Raw genomic sequence first — 23,948 nt, forward strand, 5'->3', positions numbered from 1 at the left:
GGCGGCCGCTCCCTGTCAGCAGTCTAGCTGCCACATTGTGGATTAACCGTAGTTTCCTGGTCACCTTCAAAGGTAGCCCCACGCAGAGCGCATGGCGGTAATCTAAGAATGAATGATTTCCTTTCTGGGATGAGGATGGTAAAACTGGTGGAAATTCAAACAGGGGAGCTGTTTATAATATTCAATTGGAAGCCGCCCAGAGTGGCTGGGAAAACCCAGCCAGATGGGTGGGGTTATTTATTTATTTATTTATTTTTTATTATTATTATTATTATTATTATTATTATTATTATTATTATTAAACTGGGCATGGTGGGTGCCGGGACACAGGAAAGCAAATGAGAGGCCAGAGCCCGTGCCAAAGACACATGAAGAGAGAGGCAGAACATCTGACTATAAGTGTTCATGCACTAATGCTGGGAGCCTCCGAGTCAAGATGGGCAATCTAGTTTTAGTGAACAGCACTGATAATTGTGGGCAGAAGAGAAACCTGGCGGAAGAAAGAGAACCAATGGACAGGCTTATCTCTGGACACAAAGCCCCTAAGGAGGAGAGGGAAGGATGTATCAGAGGTGGGGCTGCTCTGAATGTCAAAGGCGGCATCAAATCCAGCAAGCTAGGAACCCCAAATGGCCCTTCCCAGAAATGATGTTGATGCTGGAGTTCGTCATACACCCGAAATTTCCCGGACATATCCAGACTACTGCTGCATATCCAGAAATCCCCAAAATGTTAATGCAATTTTGCCGAAAAAGCTCATCAACTTTTTGCTTTTTGAAATATGGCAACCCTAGCTGATGCCAATACCGCAGGGACTGACTCTCCTATATTTTATGTTGTGAACTGACCTGAGATCTTTGAATGGCTTAGTAGTAGTAGTAGTAGTATGGTCCTGGGTTGTGCCATTGTCGCCCTGATCAAACTGCTCAAGGTGATCTAAAGATGAAGAATGAAATCCAGGAAGCATCTGAAGGAGGAACTGAGGCAGTAAAGGCGGGATTTCAGTCACTGGGTACTTGTGTGCTCAAATCAGGGCAAAGGGATAAAATTTCTTATTTGACGGAGCAGTTACTGGGTGTTTATGTTTAATACCTTTTATTAATTTTCGGAAAGGATTCATTTTCTCAAACAGGATCTGATGATACAATTACGGTTCACTGTTGAGCAAATGCAGACACGAAACAAAACCAGAGTCAGTAAAGCCGAGCTCTGTGCCTGGGTGCGCGGATGCCGAGAGAGGCCGGGATTCCGCGCAGCCTTCGGGGTTTCCCCGGCTCCCCCCGGCAGGGGGCGCCGCGACGGACTCGAGGGGGCGGAGACCTCGAGGGGGCGGGACGGCCAGCATCCCCTCCCTCTGGCGCAGCCATGCCGGGGCCGCGGAAGCGGCTTCCTCGCGAGCAGGAGGCGGCGGCGGCGGCGGCGGCGGAGGGGATCCTGGCGAAGGCGCCCTCCCCGCCCCACCTGGGCGCCGCCTTCTTCGACCAGCCGTGCGTCCGCCTGGCCAGGGCGCTGCTCGGACAGGTGAGGGACGGAGGAGGCGCCCGGGCCGGGCGGGCACGGCTTCCTTCCCCGGGGAGGCGCCCCCGACGGCGGGGCAGAACGGAGACCCTCCGGCTCCGAGCGGGGCCTGGCCAGGCAGGAGCCAAAGCGCAATTACGCACGCAGAGAAGCGCATGCCCGAATTGTACTCATGTTTCATTGTTTCGCTATTGTGTCCCCACCCCCCACCCCGATGATTTTAGCTGCTTCTGTTTCATCTGTAAGACACTTTGGCTCCCCGTGTGGAGAAAAGGCAGTACTGTATATAAATTTAATGATGATGATGATGATGATGATGATGATGATAATTAATACGGGGTCCTCGCCACGCAATCACATTCACCCAGTGCTACACCAGTTGCACTGGCTCTCGGTGGAGTACAGAGTCAGGTTTAAGGTGCTGGTTTTAACCTTTAAAGCCCTATACGGCCTAGGACCCTCGTACCTACGGGACCTCCTCTCCTGGTATATCCTGCGGAGAACCTTAAGGTCTTCAAATAAAAACATCCTGAAGGTCTCAGGCCACAGGAGATTAGGCTGGCCTCGACCAGAGCCAGGGCTTTTCGGCTGTGGCCCCGACCTGGTGGAACGCTCTGTCACAAGAGACTAGGGCCCTGCGGGACTTGACATCTTTCCGCAGGGCCTGCAAGACAGAGCTGTTCCGCCAGGCCTTTGGCCAAGGCTCAGTCTGACCCCCTCTCTCCTTCTGTCATCCTCATAGAACTTTTAACCCAATGGTTGCCATTAATTTGATATTGAATTGATTTTAGAATGGATTTTGGAATGCTGTGCTACTTTTATTGTTGTTAGCCGCTCTGAGCCCGGCTTCGACTGGGGAAGGCGGGATATAAACATCATCATCATTATTATTATTATTATTATTATTATTATTATTATTAAATATTTAGCCATGCAGCCCCCTTGTGCCTCAGTGCTCCTGCCCACTCTTCCCACCTGGTAATGCTGCTTTCAGTGGGGGGGCACCTGAGACCTTCTGCATGCCAGGCAGGTGCTCCTCTGCCCATCTAGGGTGCCAGAGGCCCTGCAGCTGTTGGGGCGATGCCAGGGTTGGACTCCTCCTGCTTTTTTTTGCACAGCTTCCGGCTTCCTCTACGGAGCGTCTTCTTGTTGTGCGGCCAGGACTCTGTCAGATCTCGGAGGTCAGGGTGGGAGCCTCCCCGGTGTTGGGACCTCTGCTGCCAGGGCTGAGCCGCAGCCCCCTCTTTCGAACCCATCGCTTGCCCCCAGAGCGGTACCTTCATCTTTGCAACCACATGGGGAGTCTCTGTGCGCTGCCCGCAAGTGTATTGGGGCCAACCGTGGCAGTGGCTGCAAGAGTTGGCTTTCTGAAATGTGAAGAGATGCTGGCATGCCCTCTCTCCTGCAGCCCCCAGGCGGCTCTGGTCTGGGGTCTTGTGGGCTCAGCCTTCGCTCTGCTTCCCAGATCCTGGTCCGGAGGCTGCCAGATGGGAGAGCGCTCCGGGGGCGCATTGTGGAAACGGAGGCCTACCTGGGAGGAGAGGACACCGCGTCCCACTCCAGGGGCGGGCGGCAGACTGCCAGGAACATGGCCATGTTCATGGCGCCGGGCACTCTGTACGTGTACCAGATCTACGGGATCTACTTCTGCATGAACATCTCCAGCCGAGGTAAGCAGGTGGCCGTCCTGCAGGAAAGCTCTGAGCCCTCCGGGGGAGTTGAGGGGGCCTCTCCTCCCCCCAACCCTCATCCAGCAGGCACACAGGCACTGTGGGGGGGGCGAGGGGGCTGTGCTTTGTTCTGAGGATCATCAGAAGAGAGCCAAATTGATGGATCCGGCCAAAGGGCCCATCAAAGCCAACATTCTCTGTGTCCATCCAGAAACTCAAGGGAATAATAATAGTAATAATTTATTTATACCCCGCCCATCTGGCTGGGTTTCCCCAGCCACTCTGGGTGGCTTTCAACAGAATATTAAAATACAATAATCATTAAAACTTCCCTAAACAGGGCTGCCTTTAGGTGTCTTTTAAAAGTAAAATAGTTGTTTATTGCCTTGACATCTGGTGGGATGGCGTTCCACAGGGCAGGTGCCATCACCAAGAAGGCCCTCTGCCTGGTTCCCTGTAACCTCGCTTCTCGCAGGGAGGAAACCGCCAGAAGGTCCTTGGAGCTGGACCTCAGTGTCCAGGCAGAACGATGGAGGTGGAGACGCTCCTTCAGGTATACAGGACTGAGGCTGAGACCAAAGCACTTGGGCTAACTTTCTGCTCCCCAGACAGCCTAGTTCTTTCTTCAAGGTGGGGGATCCAGCCATGGTTGTTGCTTGAAAGTGCTCCCCCCCCCCCCAGATCCTGGCTTCTTTGAACCAGGGGAATATGGTGTGGGCTCCATTTCTGCCCCTCTCCCCCAGACAAGTGTCCCAGGTCGGGTGTGGCTGCCATCTCCTGGCCTGTGGGCAAGGGCATCCCTTCCGGGAAGGGGCAGGGGGCTGACTGTGCAGGCCCCAGGGGCCGTATCCCAGTCCTGCCTCTGGCCCTCGCAGCAGCCAGCCAGGGCCACCCAAGGGAAGCCCACAAGCGGGAGCCAAGGGCAGGAGCAACTGGCCCCACTTGGGATTCCTGGCATCTCATATTCAGAGGCATTTAATGCCCTTTGAAAGTTGGGGGCCATCAAATTTGATGGTTTATGTGAGGTGAGAAGTCGCCTCTTTTGTCTGTTCTGACACTTCCAGAAGATCAATAAGAATAATTTTCCTCCCTCTCATACTAGTACATGGCAGGAGAGGGAGGAAAACGCCTCTCTCTTCATTTTCTGCCCACTATCCCTAATTTTGTACCCCTCTCTCATCCCCCTCCGTACTCACTTGTTTCCTAAATGCTCCAATGTTTCCTCCTCAGGGAACTGGTCCAGGCAACGTCCAGATCCTCTTGGTTGCCCCTTTCTGCCCCTTCTTCACCTTTCAAGGTGAGAGGACAGGAACGGCACACGGTCTCCCCATAGATTGGTAGAAGAGCATTAGAATACGGGAGGTTTTGTTGCCACCTTCTTGCGAAAGATCCCTTGAGCTGGGATTGGCCTGCCCTGACCTTTGCCCCCTCCCTTCTCTCTCGCCAGGGGAGGGGGCGGCCGTCCTGCTGCGCTCCTTGGAGCCCCTGCAGGGCCTGGAGGCGATGAGGGAGCTGCGCCTGGCTCAGCGGAAAGGGGCCCCCCGCCCTCTCAAGGACCGGCACCTGTGCAACGGGCCTTCCAAGCTCTGCCAGGCCCTGGCTGTGGACAAGACCTTCGACCAGCAGGACCTGGCCTGCCATCCGGCCGTGTGGCTGGAGCCCGGCCTGGGGGCGCCCAGGGAGGAAGACGTCATCTCCGCTCCCCGCATTGGCATCAGCGGCGAGTGGGCACAGCAGCCCCTGCGCTTCTACGTCTGGGGCAACCCGTGCGTGAGCGTGACGAACAAGGCGGCCGAGGGGGCCAGAGGCAGCCGGCCGCCAGCGGAGGCCTCTCCCTGCTGCTGATGCCCAGGAACTGGGGGCTCCGGAGGCTTCCCAGGATGGGGAGAATAACAGGGAAGCCTGGGACCCTTTCAGTCTTGTGAATTTATTTCTTTCCAAAATAAAATAGTTTTGCTTTGAGGCTGGTGGTTGTGGCTGCGGGAAAGCCTTCCTGCCTGCAGCATATTGAAGGAAGGAGCTGCCTGCAAAATGCAGAATTGGAAGGAGGAAAACCGCCCCCCTTCCACGATGTGGGGAGATAAGAGTTCCTCTGCTGCTAGGAAGAGGTACCAGAATCATCCCAACAAATTCTCCCCCCATTCCCTTTGTTAAACCTGCTCCTGCCCTTGGTCCTTGTGGAAGAGAGAGGAGCCACCTGACTGAGCAAGCAGGATGCGGCCAGTTCAGGTGGCCTGAGAGAGGAGGCCAAGCCAGTGGTCACCTGCCCTTCAGAAGTAAGGAAGGTAGGTTTGTGGGTCAAGGCAGGGAGGAAAAGAGCCGGTACTTTCACAACAGACTTGTTCCCTGACTTAAGAGGAGAAAGATTTCACATTTTCCAGCATGTGGTTGTAATTGTGCAATGGCGGGTGAACAGTCTGAGGCTTGCCTGCAACTATCAAGACACAGGTGTGTCCCCCCAGCTCTCCACCCCCCTCCCCCAGCCAAGAGAAGTGTCCAGCAGATGGATCGCTATGTCTGCAGCCGTCAGCAGAGGCCCAGAAGCAGCATCTGAGGCCTGGCAGTGCCAGGAGCGTGACCGAATCAGGGCCGCTGGCAGGCATCTGTGCACAAGGCCCCCAAGTCCCCTCCTTGCCCCCCATGTGGCTGCAAGAAGGGGGTGCCTTCTTCCCCCATCCCGAGGGCCAGCAATCCTCCTTCAAAGTCCTGGGCAGCGGCCGCCCCTCCTCACTTCTGGAAGGACTGGAAGACGGAGATGACGGGGTCCTCGTGGTTCGTCACCACCAGCACACCCCGGAACTTGTCAAAGAGCATCAGGAGGTGCGAGCGGCGCATGTTCTCGTTGTACATGATCTCCTCCAGGTGGTGGCGCCCCCGGAAGTAGTGCAGAAGCCTGGGGGCGGGAAGGAGGGCAGGGCTGGGGGGTAGCAGCTGCAGCCTGGGCAAGGAGCCCCCAGCGGGAAACCCAAGACAGGGCGGTCGCTGGTCCCAGGACCCCCAGCCCAGCCGGGAGAGCTGCAAGGGCCGGGCAGGGCAGCCCCCAAACCTCCCCCTTGATCTCTCCGCTCTCCCAGAGCAACTCCCCCCCTCCAAAGGAATAAACGGCTGCAGGTGCCAGAAGTCGGGGGGAGAAGGGCAGCTCCCCCCACCCTGTGCAGGGGGCAGAAAGGCAGAGGGGGGTCTGAAGGGGCTGGAACCGACCTGCGCCAACAGCGCAGGGGCTGCTCATCTCAGCTGCTCATTGTGAGCTTTAGGGTCTCCTTCAGAAATGGTCTTCAAATTACAGAAGCCATGGGTGTAAACAGGAGAGGGGGGCAGATCAAGTAAAACAACAGAAATACTTAACTAACTGACAAATCACACTGGCTCTGCCCCCCTAACAAAAATCCTGGCTGTGGCCGCCCTAGGGACTCCTGCAGTTCAGCTTCTGCCCTCTTCGCAGAATCAGCCATCGCCACACCCGGCCCTTTCGTTCTTCGAAGGCAGCTGCCCCCCTCCCTGCCTACCTGGCAAATGTGCGCAGGTCCTCGGGGTTGTGGGCGGCTGGGACGCTGAGGATGGCCTCTCGCTCGTGCTCCGGGAGGCTGGTCAGCAGGTTCTCGGTCATGCGCTTGTTCACAGGGGAGTCCCCTCCGGGCAGCAGCTCTGCGCTGGAGTTGTCCATGCTGGGGCTGGTGAGCGTCATGTCGTCGCTGCTGGCTGGGGGGGGACAGGACAAAGACGCAAGGGAGCGTGGAGCAGGCCGCCCCCTTGCCCATGGGGCTCATGTGCACCCTCTCACAAACACCCAACTGAGGCAGACTCCTGTCCTGTCACTCGGGGCCCGTCGCGAGAGGGCCCCCAAAGCAAAGGGGGAGAGACGCAAAGAGCAGCCTGGGCAGAGCGTGCATGCATGCGCCTCGTGTGGAGAGAGCAATGCTCAGGGGCCCCCCAGCACAGCCGCCACTGCCACCCCTTGCTCTGTGAAGGGGTGGAAGGATGAGGCCATACAAGATTCATTGTGCAGACGGACAGGGGCTGAAGCTCGCGTGGCATTTGCAAAAGCCCCAGGATCCCCCACAACCTCTTCCCATCTTTCGCTGGAGTAGAGGAGAGCCTTTCCTACAAATGGGGCAACTCAGCCACAGCCGCAGCTCAAAACGGGGCCTTTGCTGCAGTGGCTCCCTGCTAGTCGGATGTTCTCCCCTGGCGTCTTCATTCCATCGCTTTAGGGGCCAGGCAAAAGTGTTCCTCTTCAACCAGGCCTTGGACTGATCAAAAAATCTACGGGTTATGTTTGTGGAGAGGGGGCTGTGCAGCTTTTCGGGGTATTTGTTATTAGGTTATGCATTTTGTGTTCTCATTTTCCGTTTTTATATTGCGTATAAAGGTAACAAACTAAATAAAAACAGTAAAGCCTATTATGCCCAGAAGTATGATGGGAAAAACATCTGGAGCATCTGGCAAAAGGTAAGATGGAGACAGACTCAGTGACCCAGACCCCTTCGCAGCAGGGTCCAAAAGACACACACACCACCTACTTGGGGAGCCAAAGCTGAGGGCGTTGGGGGTGCTGAGGCTGCGCCCCCCGACTCTGGCCGCCAGGGGCATCTCCTCCGCCCGGGGCCGGACATCCTCTTCCTTGGGGGGCACCATCAGGCAGGCGTAGGTGTGCAGCTGGATGAGCAGTCGGTGTTGGAGCATCCAGACGACCATTTGGATGAGCTGTGTCTGGTGGGGGGAGGCAAAGAGGGGCTCAGTGGGGTGCCACACGCCACCCCCGGGGGCTGCCCAGGGGCCAGCTGGGCGAGGGGTGCCAGGGGCAGCTTACCTCCTGCACGGGGGGAGCCAGGGGGTCCTTGAACTCCGACAGGGACACCGGCAAGGAGAACTTGGAGAGGACGGAAGGCAGGTCATGGCCGGGGAACTGGCAGGCAAAGTCATCCGCCAGAGGGGAGTAGCTGTGGGGGGAGAGGCAGAGCAGGCAGGAGGTCAGGGGGGTCTCTCTGCATGAGCCCCCCAGCCTCCCCTGAGGCCAGCATCGGGGGAGGGGAGGGGAGGGAACAGGTGTGAGTCTTGCTTCGCACTCGGCAGAGCTGGATGTCCAGAGACTTACAGGCAGACGCTGGCATTGGGAGACAGCATGTAGACATTGTTCTCGCACAGCGGGTAGACAATGATGGCTTTGCCCCAGTAGACCAGGTGCGCTGCCAGCTGGAACACCTGCCGCAGGGAGGGAAAGGGAAGACTCGCACTCGGCACCAGCAGAACCTCCCCAGGTTCCTGGGCCCAAGCGGCAGGAGGAAGCTGCTTCGCCAGGGAGAAAAGGCCTGGATCGGGGTCACATCTAGGGAATCTCCCTTTTTCTCAGAAACTGCCTGGCCTCTCCTCCAGCCACAAAAGTGCCTCCCCCCCCATGGGAATCTCCTGGGTCCTACCTGCTTTTCTCACCTGTCGACTTGGGGCACCGGCTCCGCTTTTGAGGAGAGTTGGCCCAAGGCCCCCTGAGTGAGGAGGGGGCTGAGCAACGTCCATCCCCATCTCCCAGATAGCTACATAAGAGACCTTGCTCCAGGCCAAGAACAGAGCCTCCCCCAGCCCCACAGAAGAAACAGCAGCAGCGAGGGCGGGGCAGCAGTGGGTGCCGACCGGGGCCAGAGGAGGAGCTAATGTACTGGGCTGTGGGGGAAGGAAGCCCCCCAGTCGAGGTACCCACCTCTCTGGGCAACAGTGGCATCAGAGCTACTAGTCCTGAGTGAGGCACAGAGCAGGAGGTGGGGAGGAGCAGCTGCTGCCTCAATGCCCTCCGAGGCCCCTGGGATTCCCACTGGGGCATTTGGGGGGGGGGTCACAGAACCACAGCGTTGGAAAGGACCCCCTCTGCAATGCAGGAATAATGGCAGTCAAAGCGGAGAGTCCCTTTGGCCAGGGAGCAGGCTGGAGGCCTTGCTGGACCCAGCCCAGAATTGAGGAGCGGGTGGCGCTTCTGCCAGCAGCCCCCAGAGTCTTAGGACACCCCCCCCTCCCCCTCACCTGCAGCAGCGCCAGGTCAGCGTCCTGGGCCAGCTGCTGGAGGTTCTTGACGGCCGAGGTGGTCCTGACCACGCGCACCAGGGCGGGGGAGCAGTCCAGCGGCAGCTCGCTCAGAAGCGCCTTCTCGTCCTTCAGCAGCAGCAAGGCGTGGTACGGCCTGAGCGGGGGGGGGGAGAGCCGGGGGCACAGACACTCGCGGCATTGCAGGGCTGCAAAGGGTCCCCCCCCGGGGTCATCTAGGCAAACCCTCCTGCATCACAGAGGGACCCCACTGCCCCCCAAAGCACAGATCCAGACACACTCCAGGACCAGCACCACAACCCCCCCATTTTATTATGACCCGGTCTTTACCGAATGGCCTTGAGGCTCCTCTCGATGGCTTCCGGAGGGATGAAGCGAGAGGCAGCGTAGTGGATTTTGTGGGGCAGGCAGAAGCTCACTTCCAGCCAGTTGTTGATGTGCAGCTGGACCACGCCTGTCGTGCAGAGGCTGCAGGGACAGAGAGCAGGTGGAAGAGGCCGCGTGGCCCAGAGCCCCCAGCCCTGGCAGGGACTGAGCCACAGGCCCCCTCAACAAAGGGCTTGGCCCTTGACTCAAAGGAACAGCCCCCCTCTCTCACACTGGCTGAGCCAAGGGTGGTTGGGGCAACTCCGTCAGGTGGGAGGGGTACAAATAATAAAACTGTTCTTGAACGGCTCCGTTTTCGAACGTTTTGGCTCCCGCATCCAGGAAACCCAGAAATAAATGCTCCGGGCTTTTGAACGTCTTTTGGAACCCAAACGCCTGACGCAGCTTCCGCTTGAGTGCAAGAAGCTCTTGCAACTTATCAGATGCTGCGCCTTGGTTGTCGAACGTTTCAGAAGTCCAACCGTCTTCCGGAATGGATTGCATTCGACAACCGAGGTTTTGCTGTTCTATTATAATAAAGAACAGGAGCCACCAGCCGCAGCTCCCTCTGCAGCCCCGTCGATGGCCACCAGGTGGCGCTGGGCAGCTGTGAGCCTAACCCAAGCTTGCAGCAACCGCCATAACTGCAGAGAGGGAGGGAGTGCACCTGAGTGCCGTTCTAGCTGCCTCACCGCAAAAAGGGTATTGCAGAGCTGGGAAAGCTGCAAAAAGGCCCAGGCAGGCAGCCCTTGAGACTGACCCAGAAACTCCAGCGGGTGCAGAATGCCACGGTGAGACTCCTTACAGGGTCTTCGCCGCGGGACCACATTCACCCGGTACTATACCAGCTGCACTGGCTCCCAGTAGAGTACAGGGTCAGGTTTAAGGTGCTGGTTTTAACCTTTAAAGCCCTATGCAGCCTAGGACCATCGTACCTACAGGACCGCCTCTCCTGGTATGTCCTGCAGAGAACCTTACGGTCTGCAAATAAAAACATCTTGAAGGTCCCAGGCCACAGGAAGGTTAGGCTGGCCTCAAGCAGAGCCAGACCTTTTTTGGCTATGGCCCTGATCTGGTGGAACGCTCTGTCACAAGAGACCAGGGCACTGTGGGACTTGACATCTTTCCGCAGGGCCTGCAAGACAGAGCTGTTCCACCAGGCCTTTGGCCAAGCCACAGTCTGACACCCTCCTTTAGTAATCCTTATAGAACTCTAGCCCAATGGTTGCCATTAATTTGATTCTGAATTGATTTTAGAATGAATTGATTTTAGAATGCTGTGCTACTTTTATTGTTGTTAGCCGCTCTAAGCCCGGCTTTGCCTGGGGAGGGCAGGATATAAATATTATTATTATTATTATTATTATTATTATTATTATTATTACCCAGGGGCCAGAGCAACACCTGGGACGGAGGCCTCTCCTGGGCTTTCAACCTTCAGCACCCCCACACCCACCCCAGGGCTGAGACCCCAAAGGCTGACTTCGAATCAGAGAACTGTAGAATTGTAGAGTCGGAAGGGACCCTTCTTAGCTAATCATAACCGACAGACGGCCTCCCAGCCTATGCTTACCTGTCGTAAGCCTCCTTCAGGTCTCTGGCCAGCTTGCACTTGGGGAGGATGTGGAGAAAAGGCGACTGGGGCCCTTCAGGCGCTGGAGGAGGGGAACAACAGCCAGGTGTGACTTCCGGGGCCTTCAAAGGGCTTCCCCAGGAAACCTCCTCCCCCCCCCCAGCTCCAAATGGACATGCCAGCCCCCCCCCCAGAGGCCACTGGAAGTGCCACGAACAGCAGGCAGGGCGTTTTTGTGTTGTGAACTGCCCTGTGATCTTTGGGTGAAGGGCAGGATACAAATCTAATAACTCAATAATAATAAAGCCCCTGCCCAGCCCTGCCCTGCTGAGCCCACGAGGGCCAGACAGATGGCTGGCCTGGGGGTGGGGGGCAAGCAGGAGAAGGGCTCCCTGCGGCCCCCGGATCCGGCCGGACTCACTTTCCGAGATGGCAGAGGCTTCGTCCTGAATGGCCAGGATGAGCTTGGCCTCTCGCGTGAGGTACTGGCAGCGGCGCTCCTCGTGCTGGAGGACAATGGCGATGCGGCGAGAGAGGTTGTGCAGGCAGCTGATGACCGAGGGGTCCGCGGTGGCCTAAGGGGGGCACAGGGGGAGAGAGGAGGCTGGGAAGGGGGCAGGCAGGGCAGTCCGGCCGCAGGACAGAAGGAGCCCAACCAGCTCAGCCAGAGGACTTGGGGGAAGCCATGGCCCGGAGCCCAGGACTGGCTCTGTTTTGGGGTTTTTGACATTTACGTGCACATTTATGTGGCAGATCCTTTGGGTCCTTTTAGCTGCAAACTAACCCATCTGCCTTGGTACTCTTCAAGAAGACAAGAGATGGGAAGAAGACTAAGTCTATACGAGAGAAGAATGGCAGGTGAAGTTGATGGACTGTGCTGCAATGGCCAAAATGACGAGAAGAATCAGAACTCAGGAAGACAACATTTTTAATAAGGAATGGGGAAAGACCATTGTAAAGAGTTAAAATCATTAGTAGGACTGGAATATCACCTGTAGTTTAAGGGCAAATTTTGGACACAATGGAGAAGTAAAAGATTCAGATCATCAAAAAAGATGGAGGAAATTATTAAATTAGGACCCACAAAGGGGAGGATGGAAGTCAAAGAGATTCCTTGGGATCTTGCTTGTATGATTTATGTTTGATATATACCTGTAACATTTTAATTTGAAATAACAAAAATAAATTTACAGATAGTAAAAATAAAAAAAAGCTTTCAGATGCCCTACAACATGATCTCATAAAGCATGTTTACTTGCTTAATTGTACTTGGTAAAAAAGCCAAAAAAACACTAAAACTGCAGGATCAGGCCCACGGCCCATCTAGTCCAGGATCCTTCCCTCACAGTGGCACCAGGCACTTGTGGGGAACCAGCAAGCGGGATCAGGGCACAAGAGCCCTCTTCTTCAGCAATGAGGATTCAGGAGCATGGCAGAGCAGAGCGAGGGGCCGTGAGAAGCCCTCTCCTCCTCCAGGAATTTGTCCAATCCTCTTTGAAAGCCTGTGGCAGTGAGTTCCATAGTTGACTCTGTCCTGCCTTAAGGAGGACTTTCTTTGATCTGCCCTGAAGCTCCCAGTGATGCTCCTGTTTTGCTCCATCATGGGGGCTGACCCTTTAGCCCCGCCTGCTGTGGGCCAGCCATTTCTCTGAGCCCCCCCAAGGAGACCCGGTCCTGAGGGAGGGCAGACCAGACCAGACCAGCTGTGCAACCCCCCTCCCTGCCCTCAGCCTCAGGGAGGTTGGAGCTGGGTCCCTGACCCACAGCCGCTGCCTGGGCTACTGGCCAAAGGGCCTCCCCATCGCTGTCCACCCTGAGAGCTCCCATCCCTGAGACCACGAAGGCTGCTTGCTCAGGCCTCCCCCTAACCCACAGGTGGAGGCCGCTATCAGCCCCACGCAGCTGGCAAGGTGGGGTCGGAGAGGCAAGCCGGAGGGGGCTGGAAGGCGGCTGCCAAGCCCCAGTTAAGGAGGGCTGGGCTGCCGATAATGTTTGCCACCCTGGTCCGCTAACCGTGACTCAGCTTTCGGAGCTCTTGCTGAGTCACAGAGCTGCTCCTCCGCTGATTACCAGGTCGGGGCCTCTGCCTGCCCCACCCGCCTGCCCCACCCAAAGCCCAGGCAGGCCCTTGGGGGGGGGGCAGAAGCAAGGAAGGCTCTGAAGCCTTTCCTGGGGGGGCCTCCCCCCCCCATCGGCCTCCCCCAAGCAGCCTGCAGACCCTCGATGGCACACATCCCTGCAGAAGAGCCAAGGGCCCTGCTGCACCCCCCAAGCCAGCCCCACATTCTCACTGGACTTTGCAGCACATGTGGGGTGCCCCCCACGCCTGGGCTCTGACTCCCAGGAAATGGCAGCTGTCCCCTGGCCTGGCTGCTCAGCTTTTCAGAACCCGGCGGGAGGGAGGGAGGTTCTTACCCTCAAGGCGAAGACGACATTGAAGAGGATCATGGTGGGCATCTCCCGCTTTGGGGAGGGGTCTGTCTTGGAGATCTGCAAAGCAAGCCGGACTTTTAAGGGGGCAGCCAAGAGAGGGGAGCAGGGGAGGGGGCAGCCTCTGGCAAGGAGGGTCTTGGGAGGGCTGGGGAGGGTGGTGGGGCTGCAGGACTACCTCGCCCTCACGGGGTGTAAGCTGCCATACACTAGGGAATCAGGCGGCTGGTCCAGGTGGCCGGGCTTCAGGTAGGCTCTCCCTGCCAGCAGTCCCTGCTTCTCAGCCTCCCCTACCTCACAGGGTTGTTGTGGAGTTTAAATGAGCAGGTGGGGAGAGAACCACGCAGGCCCCCTCCTTGGAGGAAAAGGTGTGGCAGAAATGGAGTCAATCCATCATTCAACTCAAGCCACAAAGCTTGCTAGCCTGGTCCTCCTTCCCACTGGCTGTGGCCCCCGCCCTGGGCTTGTGTGGAGGAGGCAGCCTGGAGGCAAGGAAGAAGCCAAAGAAAAGGAAGAGGGGTTGCCAGGGAGAGGAGAGGGGAGCCCCCCCTCCCATCTCCACCCCCATCGCTCCGCCCGGACACTGAGGTCCACCTCCGAGGGCCTTCTGGCGGTTCCCTCACTGCGAGAAGCCAAGTTACAGGGAACCAGGCAGAGGGCCTTCTTGGTGGTGGCGCCCACCCTGTGGAACGCCCTCCCATCAGATGTCAAGGAAACAAACAACGACCTGACATTTAGAAGACATCTGAAGGCAGCCCTATTTACGGAAGCTTTTTAATGTTTGATGTTTTATTGTGTTTTTAATATTCTGTTGGAAGGTGCCCAGAGTGGGGTATTATTATTATTATTATTATTATTATTATTATTATTATTATTGCTGCTGCTGCTGCTCCCCTCACCTGCATGGGGTTTGTGCCCACGAACACCAGCCTACTAGGGGCCTGATCCGATCAAAGGCTCAGCACCTCTTCCCAATGCTTAGGGACAGGGGCGGGCAAGTGCCTCTGAGCATATGCAGAGCCCTAGCCGCCACCAGCCCTCCCACCTCATTTTGAAGGACTCTCTGGGCTTCACAAACAGAAGGGAGATGCGAGAAGCCCAGGAAAGTTTGCAGCAGCTGCCAAAGGACTTTGCAGGGTCTGCATGTCACCACAAGGAGGTGCAGGAGAGCCTGAAGGCTGAAACCCCCCCCCCCCTTTGGCACCCATGTCTCCACTCCAAGGGAGGCTGCAGGACAAGGACCAAGGAGACCCCTGCCCAGGAGGCTCTCCAACTCTGAATTGTGCAGTCCCCCCCCCCACTAAGAGCAGAGTTGTTGTTTTTAAGGGGGGAAATATGGAAACAACCTGGCTGGCCCTTTCCTAGAGCCCTCCAAGGGTCAGCGGCAGAGCAGCTGCTTGGCATGACCCCCAGGGAAGGCTGGGAGAGACTCCTGCCTGAATCCCCGGGGAGCTGCTGCTGCCAGTCAGTGCGGGCATTATAGGGTTAGATGGACCAAGGGTCTGAACAAGGCAGCTTCCTCTGTCCCTGTGCTCTGGCTCAGCTTCTGAGACCCCCAGCAGCCGCATTACACACTGTGGGGTACCAGTCCAACGACTCGTGATCGAACTCAGCACCCCTCCGAATTTGGCAGGCCAGTTCAGAAGTCGAGGAGAGGTCCCAGGAAAGCACCCAGATGGGTCGGGGTAGTGCAGTGCACCTTGTGCAAGTGTGGAAACACAACTCCCCCCTGGAAGGAGAGCCTGAAAGGGTTCAGCTCCCCAGAGAGGAGAGGAGGTGATGTCATGATGTACTTTGGAGACGTCATGGGCAGAGAAAGGGCCACCTGGGGGCTTGCCAGCTGGCCAAAGAGCAGAGCGTGAGGGGCGGTGCCTGTGAGGCAATCTGGCTGGACGGCACTGGGCGACTGCAGCTGGCCCCCCAGGCCTGTTCCAGGGCTGCTCTGAGCTCACCCTCCCAGCCCACCACTGGCCAGCTGAACCATCAGGAAAGTGGCCGGGGCAGAAGAGGGACCCAAGTGGACAATTATTATTATTATTATTATTATTATTATTATTATTATTATTATTATTATTAATTTGTACCCCGTCCATCTGGCTGGGTTTCCCCAGCCACTCTGGGCAGCTTCCAACGAAGATTAAAAATACATTAAAATGTCACACATTAAAAACTTCCCTGAACACGGCTGCCTTCAGATGTCTTCTAACTGTTAGGTAGTTGTTTTTTTCTCTTTGACATCTTTGACAACTCACAGGCTGTGCCCAGGCTGCCCTGGCGCCCGCGGGGCCTACCTGCCCAAAGGCATGCTGCACCAGGGTGGGGTGTCCCACGAAACGGACGTTGTCGATCTTCAGCTCAAACTTCTTGCCGCACATGTCTGATTTGGTAGCCAGGATCGTTGCCAGGATGACGTCCGAGAACCTTCGGGAGCAGAAATGGGCATCAGCGCACTTGCGCAGGCCCCACACTGTCCCGGAGGCGGGATGAATTGGTATGCATTGTGTCACCATTAAGTCTACAAACACACACACACACACACACACAAGACATTGGGGCACCTTGGAGTCCATCAGGTGGGGGAAATTAAGATGCCGCAAAGATCACCGTCTTTCAAATCATCAGAATTATATCGAGAAGGAAAGCGTCAGAGGCTCATGCAACTTTCGTTAATGACAAGCTCTCAGGAGGAAAGATTAGGCAGAGTTTGCAGGTGCCCCTTTGGAAGGACAGGTGAGGTTCCCCTAAGCAGCAAGGTGTGGCGGGCAGGTCGCTTGAGGACAGGCAGCGCAATGGGGCTTTGCTCCAGAGCAGGGGGCCAGGAGGCAGCCGTGCGCCTTCCGACGGTCAGGGGTACCAGCACCACCTGGGAGGCCACCAACTGCCCATCCCTGTGAAAAATGGCTCCCTGGGCCAAAGGGGCAGGTGTGCCCAGCTCTGCTCCCTGCCTCAGGCGTGTCTGCGGGGGGAGCAGCTGAGCCCCATGGCCCCCTCCCAGAGACACCAGAGCCTTAGATCTTGGGGTGGCCAAAGGGCCTGTCTGCAGCTGGGAGCCGCAGGCCAGGGCCAAACTCAGAAGCCCTTCCTGTCTCTCTCCTCCCACTGCAGGTGTCCCAGATTTCCTTCTGTGGAGGAAAAGATGCATTTATGCATAGGCGAAGTTCATCAGGAAGGGGGGGAAATGTGTGGCCTGCAAAGTTCCCCAGAAGGAAGGATCCTCTCTGAAGAAGGGCAAGTTTTTTGTAGGGGGGGCGAGGAAGGACTTCCTTTTGTCTGTCCCGGATGGCCATCTGTCAGGGACGCTTGAGTCCTGCATTGCAGGGGGTGGACTAGATGGCCGCTGGGGGGGTGGGGTCCCTTCCCACTCTACGACTCTATGAACCTTCCAACATCTCTCCACCAAAGGGGATATTCTGCAAAGCTGCTGCTTGCTCAGCTTTGGGGAAAAGGCATGAAACTGTAAAGGTGGCACGTCAGCATCTGCCTGCATGACTCAAAAAGAAACTAGCTTTGCCGGCAGAAGCAGCAAACCTGCCTGGTCAACGGGGGTCTTGTCTGCTGCTTTCCCATCTCACAGCTGCCAGGAGGCCAAATTCCAGGCGCCAGGGAGACAGTGAGGCCCAGAACAAGCTGTGCCCCATGGCCCTCTTTGCCCTTCAGCTTCACCCAGAAAGATTGCCCTGCCCTGGGTGCAGGCAGCAGCTGCAGGGGCCGTGGCCGGGAGAGATTGCCAGCTTATCGGCCCCGGCAGAAGAGATCAAGTAGGCTGCACAACGCAGCCAAGGGAGGCCATGCACAAAACCAGAGGCATCAGAGAAGACAGCAGGCCTGCTGTGGGGGGAACAAGACTGCATGGAAATATGACCCGGGGGCGAGTGGAGAAGTGTCTACAATAAGAAGCTCAACAAAATCTTGTTACATCTGGAAAATGGGCAAATTCTGCTTTGGCCTCCGTTTCCAAACACTTGTCGGCCTCCATCTGTCTCGAGGGACAATGGGGTCTGCCTCTAGGGGTGAAAAGTCAAACCGCTGGAGGACCACAGTGCCCTTCCTATGCTACCACCCAGAAAAGACTCCCTGCCCCTTTGGCTGCAACCGTCATCACACGGCTGCTGCGACACCTCTGGAAATTGAGAAAATTGTTTCTTGAAGCCAAACTTGAAATCTGGGGTGCACAGATCACTTCCACTCCTCTGTTCTGGCAACGGGAAGCCCAAAAACTTTGTAAATGAGTTAGAGCGGCTTTTCAGAGGAGTAGCGATTGTGCGTTGGGGGCCCCTACCCCCAACCTTTCTCTGAAAGCAGAGAACCAAAGTGACTGAGCTAAAAAAAAAAAGGTTTCTCGGGTTGCAGAGGAGAATATTGCTCCCTTCCCCACCTCCCACTATTGTTAAGAGCTCATCTACTTATTCAGAACTGCCGACTTTGTTTTAATCCACTTGACAGCCTCTTTGAGTAGCTACAGAAAGGCAAACCTGCTTTAAAGGCACACAAAGTATTTTATTTAAAACAAGCAACTTCAGGGCAGGCAGTGCTCTGAGACAGCAGCCATCAAGCCGTCAGCTTCTTGAGAAGCTGTTCAGAACAGGGCGGCCGGGGGGGCAAGGGAGTTCCAAAATCTACTGGGTTGCTCCAGCCCCACAGCCCTGAAGGATGCCCCATTGCTCTGAGCACTGGAAGGCAGCCTCCCCCAGAGGCAGAGGGAATGGATATGGGGCCGGGGGCATCCTCTGGGGGCCCAGGTCAAAAGCCGCGTGGCACACGCAGGAGCGCTGCTCAGTCAACTCCTAGCCACCCTACCCTGACGGAAGTCCACACTGCAACCCTCACTGAGTCTCTGAAACGGGAGGCTGGGCCAAACCTGCACTGTGTCCCTCTGAGCTTCCCCCTCGGTAGGGCCTTCCCTCACAGGGGCTGGGGGCCTGTGCAGCCCTCCTAAGCAAGTCTGCTGGGACTGAGGACCCCCGGGGGGGGAGGAGCCAGGACCATTTGTCACGAAGAGGCAAAAGGAGGGCGACAGGAGCCTCACACTGTCTGCACCGCAGGCTGGTCAGCTTGCATCCTGCATACTGGAGCAGAGCAGCCAGCCTTCAGACAAGTGCGTCCCCCAAACGCCTTCAGAGGAAAAACATGCCCTTTTTGTCTCCGTGGAGAAATCAGTTCCCCACTCACTGCAAAGCACAGCGTAGCTGTTTCTTCCAGCTATGGGGCAGAAAGGCCTTCAGAAACGCAGGCAACAGCCTCCTCCCGGGTCAGACTGATGGGCCGTGTAGTCCAGGGATGCCTGCACTGACTGGGGTGTCAGGCACAGGGGGTCTCTCCCCCCCCCCCAGCCCTGCCCTTGGGGTCTGGGACCCGGAGCAGCAATTTCCTTCCTGGCTGACCTGCCTGCTTCTCAGGCCCTTTGCTGGCCTCCCTGCGCACCAGCGTGTGGTTCCGTGACATTTGCAGCTTGGTGGGAAAGAGAAGTGAGAAGAAACAAAGTGCGAGGAGAAGGAGAAGATGGTGGAGACAGGGAAGCCATTCGAGAGAGAGAGAGAGAGAGAGAGGCGCTGCTGGCGGAGAAGGTTTGGTCTTACCCCGACACCACCTGCTCATCAGTGAGCGGACAGGGCTCTCTGAAAACAGGAACAGGGGCTATGAGCACCACGCGGAAACAGAACACAAGAATCAACCAGGCAAAGTCACGCAAGGCACAAAAACCTCAACGCTGCAAAACCGGCCAGCTGGAGGTTAGGGGACTGTCCACATATTGAAATAAATAAAGGCTCCTTGGAGAACGAGCCCTTGCCCAGCGCCTCAAGGAAGAAGCCTGGCTGGGGTTAGACTGGGGCCTGGGAGCGGCCGCTGAGACCACAACACCCGTCCTGAAAGACCTGCATTGGCTCCCAGTACGTTTCCAGGCACAATTCAAAGTGCTGCTGCTGACCTTTAAAGCCCTTTAAAGCCGTGAGGTCCAGCACCAAGGGCCTTCTGGGGATTCCCTCCCTGTGAGAAGTGAGGTTACAGGGAATCAGGCAGAGGGCCTTCTTGGTGGTGGCGCCCGCCCTGTGGAACGCCCTCCCACCAGATGTCAAGGAAATAAGCAGCTCTCTTATCTTTAAAAGACATCTGAAAGCAGCCCTGATTAGGGAAGCTTTTAATGTTTGATGAATCATTGTATTTTAATATTCTGCTGGAAGGCGCCCAGAGTGGCTGGGGAATAAATAATAAATTATTATTATTATTATTATTATTATTATTATTAGGCACTCCTTACCCTTGGGCCACAGGAGGCAACCCCGCCCATGCCATGGGTGGACATCACTGCCCAGCAGATGAAGGCCCCCAAGGGGCACTGTCTCCCCACACTGTCAGGCTGTGCCAGCCCAGAACAGTGGCAGCAACCTTCATGCCTATCTTTCTGCAGGACCTGCAAGACGGAGCTGATCTGCCTGGCCTTTGGTTTGGACTCAGTCTGACCCTTATGTTTCACTCCCCTTATGGTTTTGGTTTATGGGCTACTCTTAAAATGAGGCTGCATTTTAAATTGCATTTTAACCTGTATTTTAAATTGTTTTCTTTTCTTTTCCTATTATGTTGTTGTTGTTGTTATTGTTATTATTATTATTATTATTATTATTATTATTATTATTATTATTATTATTATTTCCTGTGCAAGAGGCAGCCTCTGCAGCAGGATTCAGCAACCCCCACAAGCCTATCCCTATCCCGCAGCAGTGGGGCCAGGGGTGCTGCTGCATCAGGGACTCCAGGAGCCCCCCAACCCCACCCCGCCCCTTTCCTGCCACCAATGCTCCTCTTCTCCCCAAGATGCCTCCTTCAGAAGTGCCCCCCGCCCCATGCTGAAGGTGAGCACAGCCCCGGCATGACTGGGGAACTGCGATCACAAACGTGAGCAAGTACAAGACCCAGAGGCCTGATTCAGGCCAGGCGGAGACCAGAGGCTCAACCTGGTGCTCAGCTGGAAACTCCCTGGCTGCCAATTCAAGGGGAAGAGAGAGAGGAAGACCCTTATTGCCTTTTCAAGTTATTCTATCTGGAAGCATCAGGGTTCAGGGGAACATTTCTGGCCTGCCCACTGCAATGAGTTTCTGGTTTTCTGGAAAGAGGAAACTCAGCCCTCTTTTGGACCAAACAACCAACGCATCTTTAGGTGCTGGGCAAAAACATTCCTCTTTTCCCAGGGCCAATTGAACAATCTATGGCCTTTGAAACCGGAGAGAGGGGGTAATTGTTTTTGTTGGTTACTGCGCTATGCATTTTTGTGTTTTTATAATGTAAACCACTCTGTGATCCTCGGATGAAGGGCGATATACGAATGGATAAATGAATAAATAATAAAGCAAGGCTTGTGCAGGAACTTCCCATGCAAGAGTCTTATGCCTGGGTTGGCTAGAGACCTCTTTCATAAGTCAAGGTAGACACCCCGGCATTAAAAGCCACGCCTCCCTGCCACACCTGTGGAGCCACAGGTGACCCCCCACCCCAGCTGCGAATATCAGGGTCTGCTTGGATCAGGATCCAAGCAGTCCCAAGCCAGCCAGTCAACGCCCCTTTTGCCCTACATGCCAGAGCTCTGGGACCCCAGCACATCCCACCTGGTGAGGATCCAGGTGCAAAGGTGTCTTTTACGCTCTCTACACAAACCCATGACAACCAGCGTCCTCCGCAGGAGGGCTGGTGCTCAAGGGAACAGGAGCCCTACGTACCTGGAGTCCCCATCTGGGTCTTCGACGCCGTTGCCCAGACTGTTCACGGCATACCTGCTTCTCGGTTTCCCTAGGAAAAGAAAGGGGGGGAGTCCAGAAGGCCAGAGAGGTTTGGGTTAGAGCAGAAACCTCTTCCACCTAATTCTTAGCAAATAATAATAATCATAATGATAACAATAATAATAAATTTTATTTACTGGTATACCCTGCCCTCCCGAGCCAAGACCGGGCTCAGGCGGCTAACACCAGGTATAAAAATAATTGATTAAAATACAACTTAAAAACAAGATTAAAATACAACATTAAAATGCAGCCTCGTAGAAACGCAAATCAAAAACTTTTGGGGGATGAAAATGTCAAATCTTCACCTAGGCCAACTATCCAGACTGAGCTATATATGAAATGGGAGCCCGTGGCACAATTCAAGTTGCCGCTTTTGACCTCATGGCTTGAGCCCAACGTATTGCGAGGGCGGCCATCTCCCTAAGGCTTTATGGTTGATCTCAAGAATCAACTGAGATGCCTATCAGCGCTCAGCTGGAAGGGAAAGGGCATGTCAGGAGGCATGTGAAGGGCCCAAAGGGGACATCTGGTTGGCTGCGGGGAGAAAAGGATGCCAGGCTCTGAGGGGCCCCTTTGGGCCTGATCCAGCAACCCAGGCTTTTCTCACGCTCTTCTTGTCACTGGGTGCGCCTCAGTTGGGGAACTGCCTTCCCAAGATCCTTTTCCCAAAGGGGAAGAGAAGAGACAATAATGGCCAGCTGGCCAGCTGCCCGGACACGGAGCAGCCATGTGTGTATTGCTGGGGAGCAGAGACCCCAAGGCGGAGCCCCCAGGGCAGGACTTGGGCTCCAGAGCCCTCTCCCTTCCTGAGCCTTCCAGCAACGGGCATTGCGGCCTCCAGCAAGCAGGACTTGAGCGCAGCAGCCGGATTGGGAAGGAGGCTGCCTCAGGCAGCGGGGGCAGGACCTGGGGAGGCTGGTGCCCGTTGGGAGTGGCAGAGGGGCAGGAAGGAGGCTGCCGGGGGGCACAGCCAGCTCCTTCTCGGTTTGCCCCCCTCTGCCCTGCTGCATTCAAGGGCAGAGCTGCTGGAGCTGAGGAGGGTGTTGGCAGCCAGGCTCACCCTCTTTGGGGGGGGGAGAGAGGCAGGCAAAGGGGCAGAAAGGAGACCTGGGGGGTCTGGAATTTCAGCCGTGCCCCACACAATGCCCCCACCTCTCGCGCCCCATTCTGAATCACAGTTGCAGCGCCCCCAAACCGGTGGCCGTGGCCGCTCCTTGTGGGAGCAGAGTGACCATTCTGCCCTGGGTGGGAAGGTCCCTCCTTTCCACGGAATCACAGAACTGTAGAGTCGGAGGGGACCCCCAGGGTCATCTAGTCTGACCCCAGCTAAATCCTCCCTGGCAGATGCTGGATGCCCCCTCTCAAGACCTCTTCTCAGGGAGGAGGCTCCCCTCCCGCGTCGCCCCAGCCCCCCCCCCGCTTTCCCACTCGCGTGTCAGGGTGTCGCGTGTGCTTGTGGTGCACGTGTGAACGCGGGCGCGCGGGGGGGGGCCGGGCAGGGGCTCCTCCTCACCGGTGTGGGCGGCGGGGCTGCCGGGCCCCCTCTGGAAGGGGAAGCGGAAGAGCAGCTTGTTCCCGCGGCTGCCGGAGCTGACCAGGATGACGCTGATGGGGCTCGAGCTCTCGCCCATCCTCGCCCCGCCGAGCCGACACAGGCGCCGCGCATGCGCCGAAGGGGTCACGTGGCTCGCCGAAGGAGGAGGAGAGCATGCGCGGTCCCCGCCTCTCTGGACTACGGCTCCCATCGGCCCCGGCCGGCGCGGCTGGCGGCAAGGCACGCCGGGAGTGGTAGTCCAGGGCCTGTAGAGGGCGCTCTGCCGGCCGGGCGCCTTGCCTTCAGCAGCTGGGGCTGAGCGAGCGTCCCATACGGGGCAGCTTGAAGCTGATTTCCCAATAATTCCCCATGGTTATTATTATTATTATTATTATTATTATTAATAGTAATGATTTCTACCCCGCACATCTGGCTGGGTTGCCCCAGCCTCTCTGGGCAGCTTCCAACACACATCATGATGATGATGATGATGATGATGATGATGATGATAATAATAATAATAATAATAATAATAATAATAATAATAATAATAATAATAAAAAAAAAAAAAATGATTTCTACCCTGCCCATCTGGGCAGCTTCCAACAAAAGATTAAAAATACATTAAAACACCAGTCATTAAAAACTTCCCTAAAGAGGGCTGCCTTCAGATGTCTTCTAAATAATAATAATATTTTAGATGCCACCCTTCAGGCGAGGTATGCAGTATGGAAACACAAAATGCAAAGCACCATCGCGCAAAGCAAGAACGCACAAGACCAGCCCCTCCCTAGACACGCACAGTTTAAAAGGCCAAAGGCCCGGGAGAAGAGTTTTCGCCTGGCGCCTGAAGGCAGGTAAGGAAATGACAGGTTACTTTATTGCATTTTAAATTACGTTTATTGCATGTGAAAAAGCAACAAATTAGATCTTTAAGAAAGAAAAGAAAAAAGCATCCCAAAGCTAGGGACATTGTCACCCAGAGCTGCTCTTTGGCATTTTTTGGCCCCCATGGCAGAGGAGAATTTGCACCCTTCTTTATTCATTCATTC

At 55.9% G+C, this 23,948-nt stretch overlaps 2 protein-coding genes across 7 annotated transcripts; one reads left to right on the top strand and one right to left on the bottom strand.

Annotated features, from left to right (window-relative positions):
- The first annotated feature begins 1,031 nt into the window (after positions 1-1,031).
- Positions 1,032-6,010, top strand: MPG (N-methylpurine DNA glycosylase). Of its 2 annotated transcripts, XM_053364592.1 has the most exons (4): positions 1,032-1,521; positions 2,984-3,188; positions 3,604-3,741; positions 4,636-6,010. In XM_053364592.1, exons 1-4 carry the CDS (start codon positions 1,228-1,230, stop codon positions 5,031-5,033), a joined length of 1,035 nt encoding a protein of 344 aa, XP_053220567.1. In that variant the 5' UTR covers positions 1,032-1,227; the 3' UTR covers positions 5,034-6,010. The 2 variants fall into 2 exon arrangements, with proteins under 2 accessions (XP_053220567.1, XP_053220568.1); XM_053364593.1 differs by lacking the exon at positions 3,604-3,741 and having other exon boundaries at positions 1,083-1,521.
- NPRL3 (NPR3 like, GATOR1 complex subunit) lies at positions 5,100-22,996 on the bottom strand. 5 transcript variants are annotated; one of them, XM_053364588.1, is made up of 14 exons: positions 22,876-22,996; positions 21,300-21,369; positions 19,167-19,205; positions 15,882-16,011; positions 13,576-13,650; positions 11,582-11,735; positions 11,161-11,242; positions 9,552-9,689; positions 9,201-9,357; positions 8,284-8,390; positions 7,999-8,128; positions 7,709-7,898; positions 6,695-6,887; positions 5,100-6,081 (listed from the first exon to the last, which is right to left on the bottom strand). In XM_053364588.1, the coding sequence occupies exons 1-14, from the start codon at positions 22,991-22,993 to the stop codon at positions 5,916-5,918; spliced, it is 1,749 nt and encodes a 582-aa protein (XP_053220563.1). In that variant the 5' UTR covers positions 22,994-22,996; the 3' UTR covers positions 5,100-5,915. The 5 variants fall into 5 exon arrangements, with proteins under 5 accessions (XP_053220563.1, XP_053220561.1, XP_053220565.1 ...); XM_053364586.1 differs by having other exon boundaries at positions 15,843-16,011; XM_053364590.1 differs by lacking the exon at positions 19,167-19,205.
- Positions 22,997-23,948: the final 952 nt, after the last annotated feature.

This window comes from Podarcis raffonei, chromosome 14 (genome assembly GCF_027172205.1).
Source record: "Podarcis raffonei isolate rPodRaf1 chromosome 14, rPodRaf1.pri, whole genome shotgun sequence".
Lineage (NCBI taxonomy): Eukaryota > Metazoa > Chordata > Lepidosauria > Squamata > Lacertidae > Podarcis > Podarcis raffonei.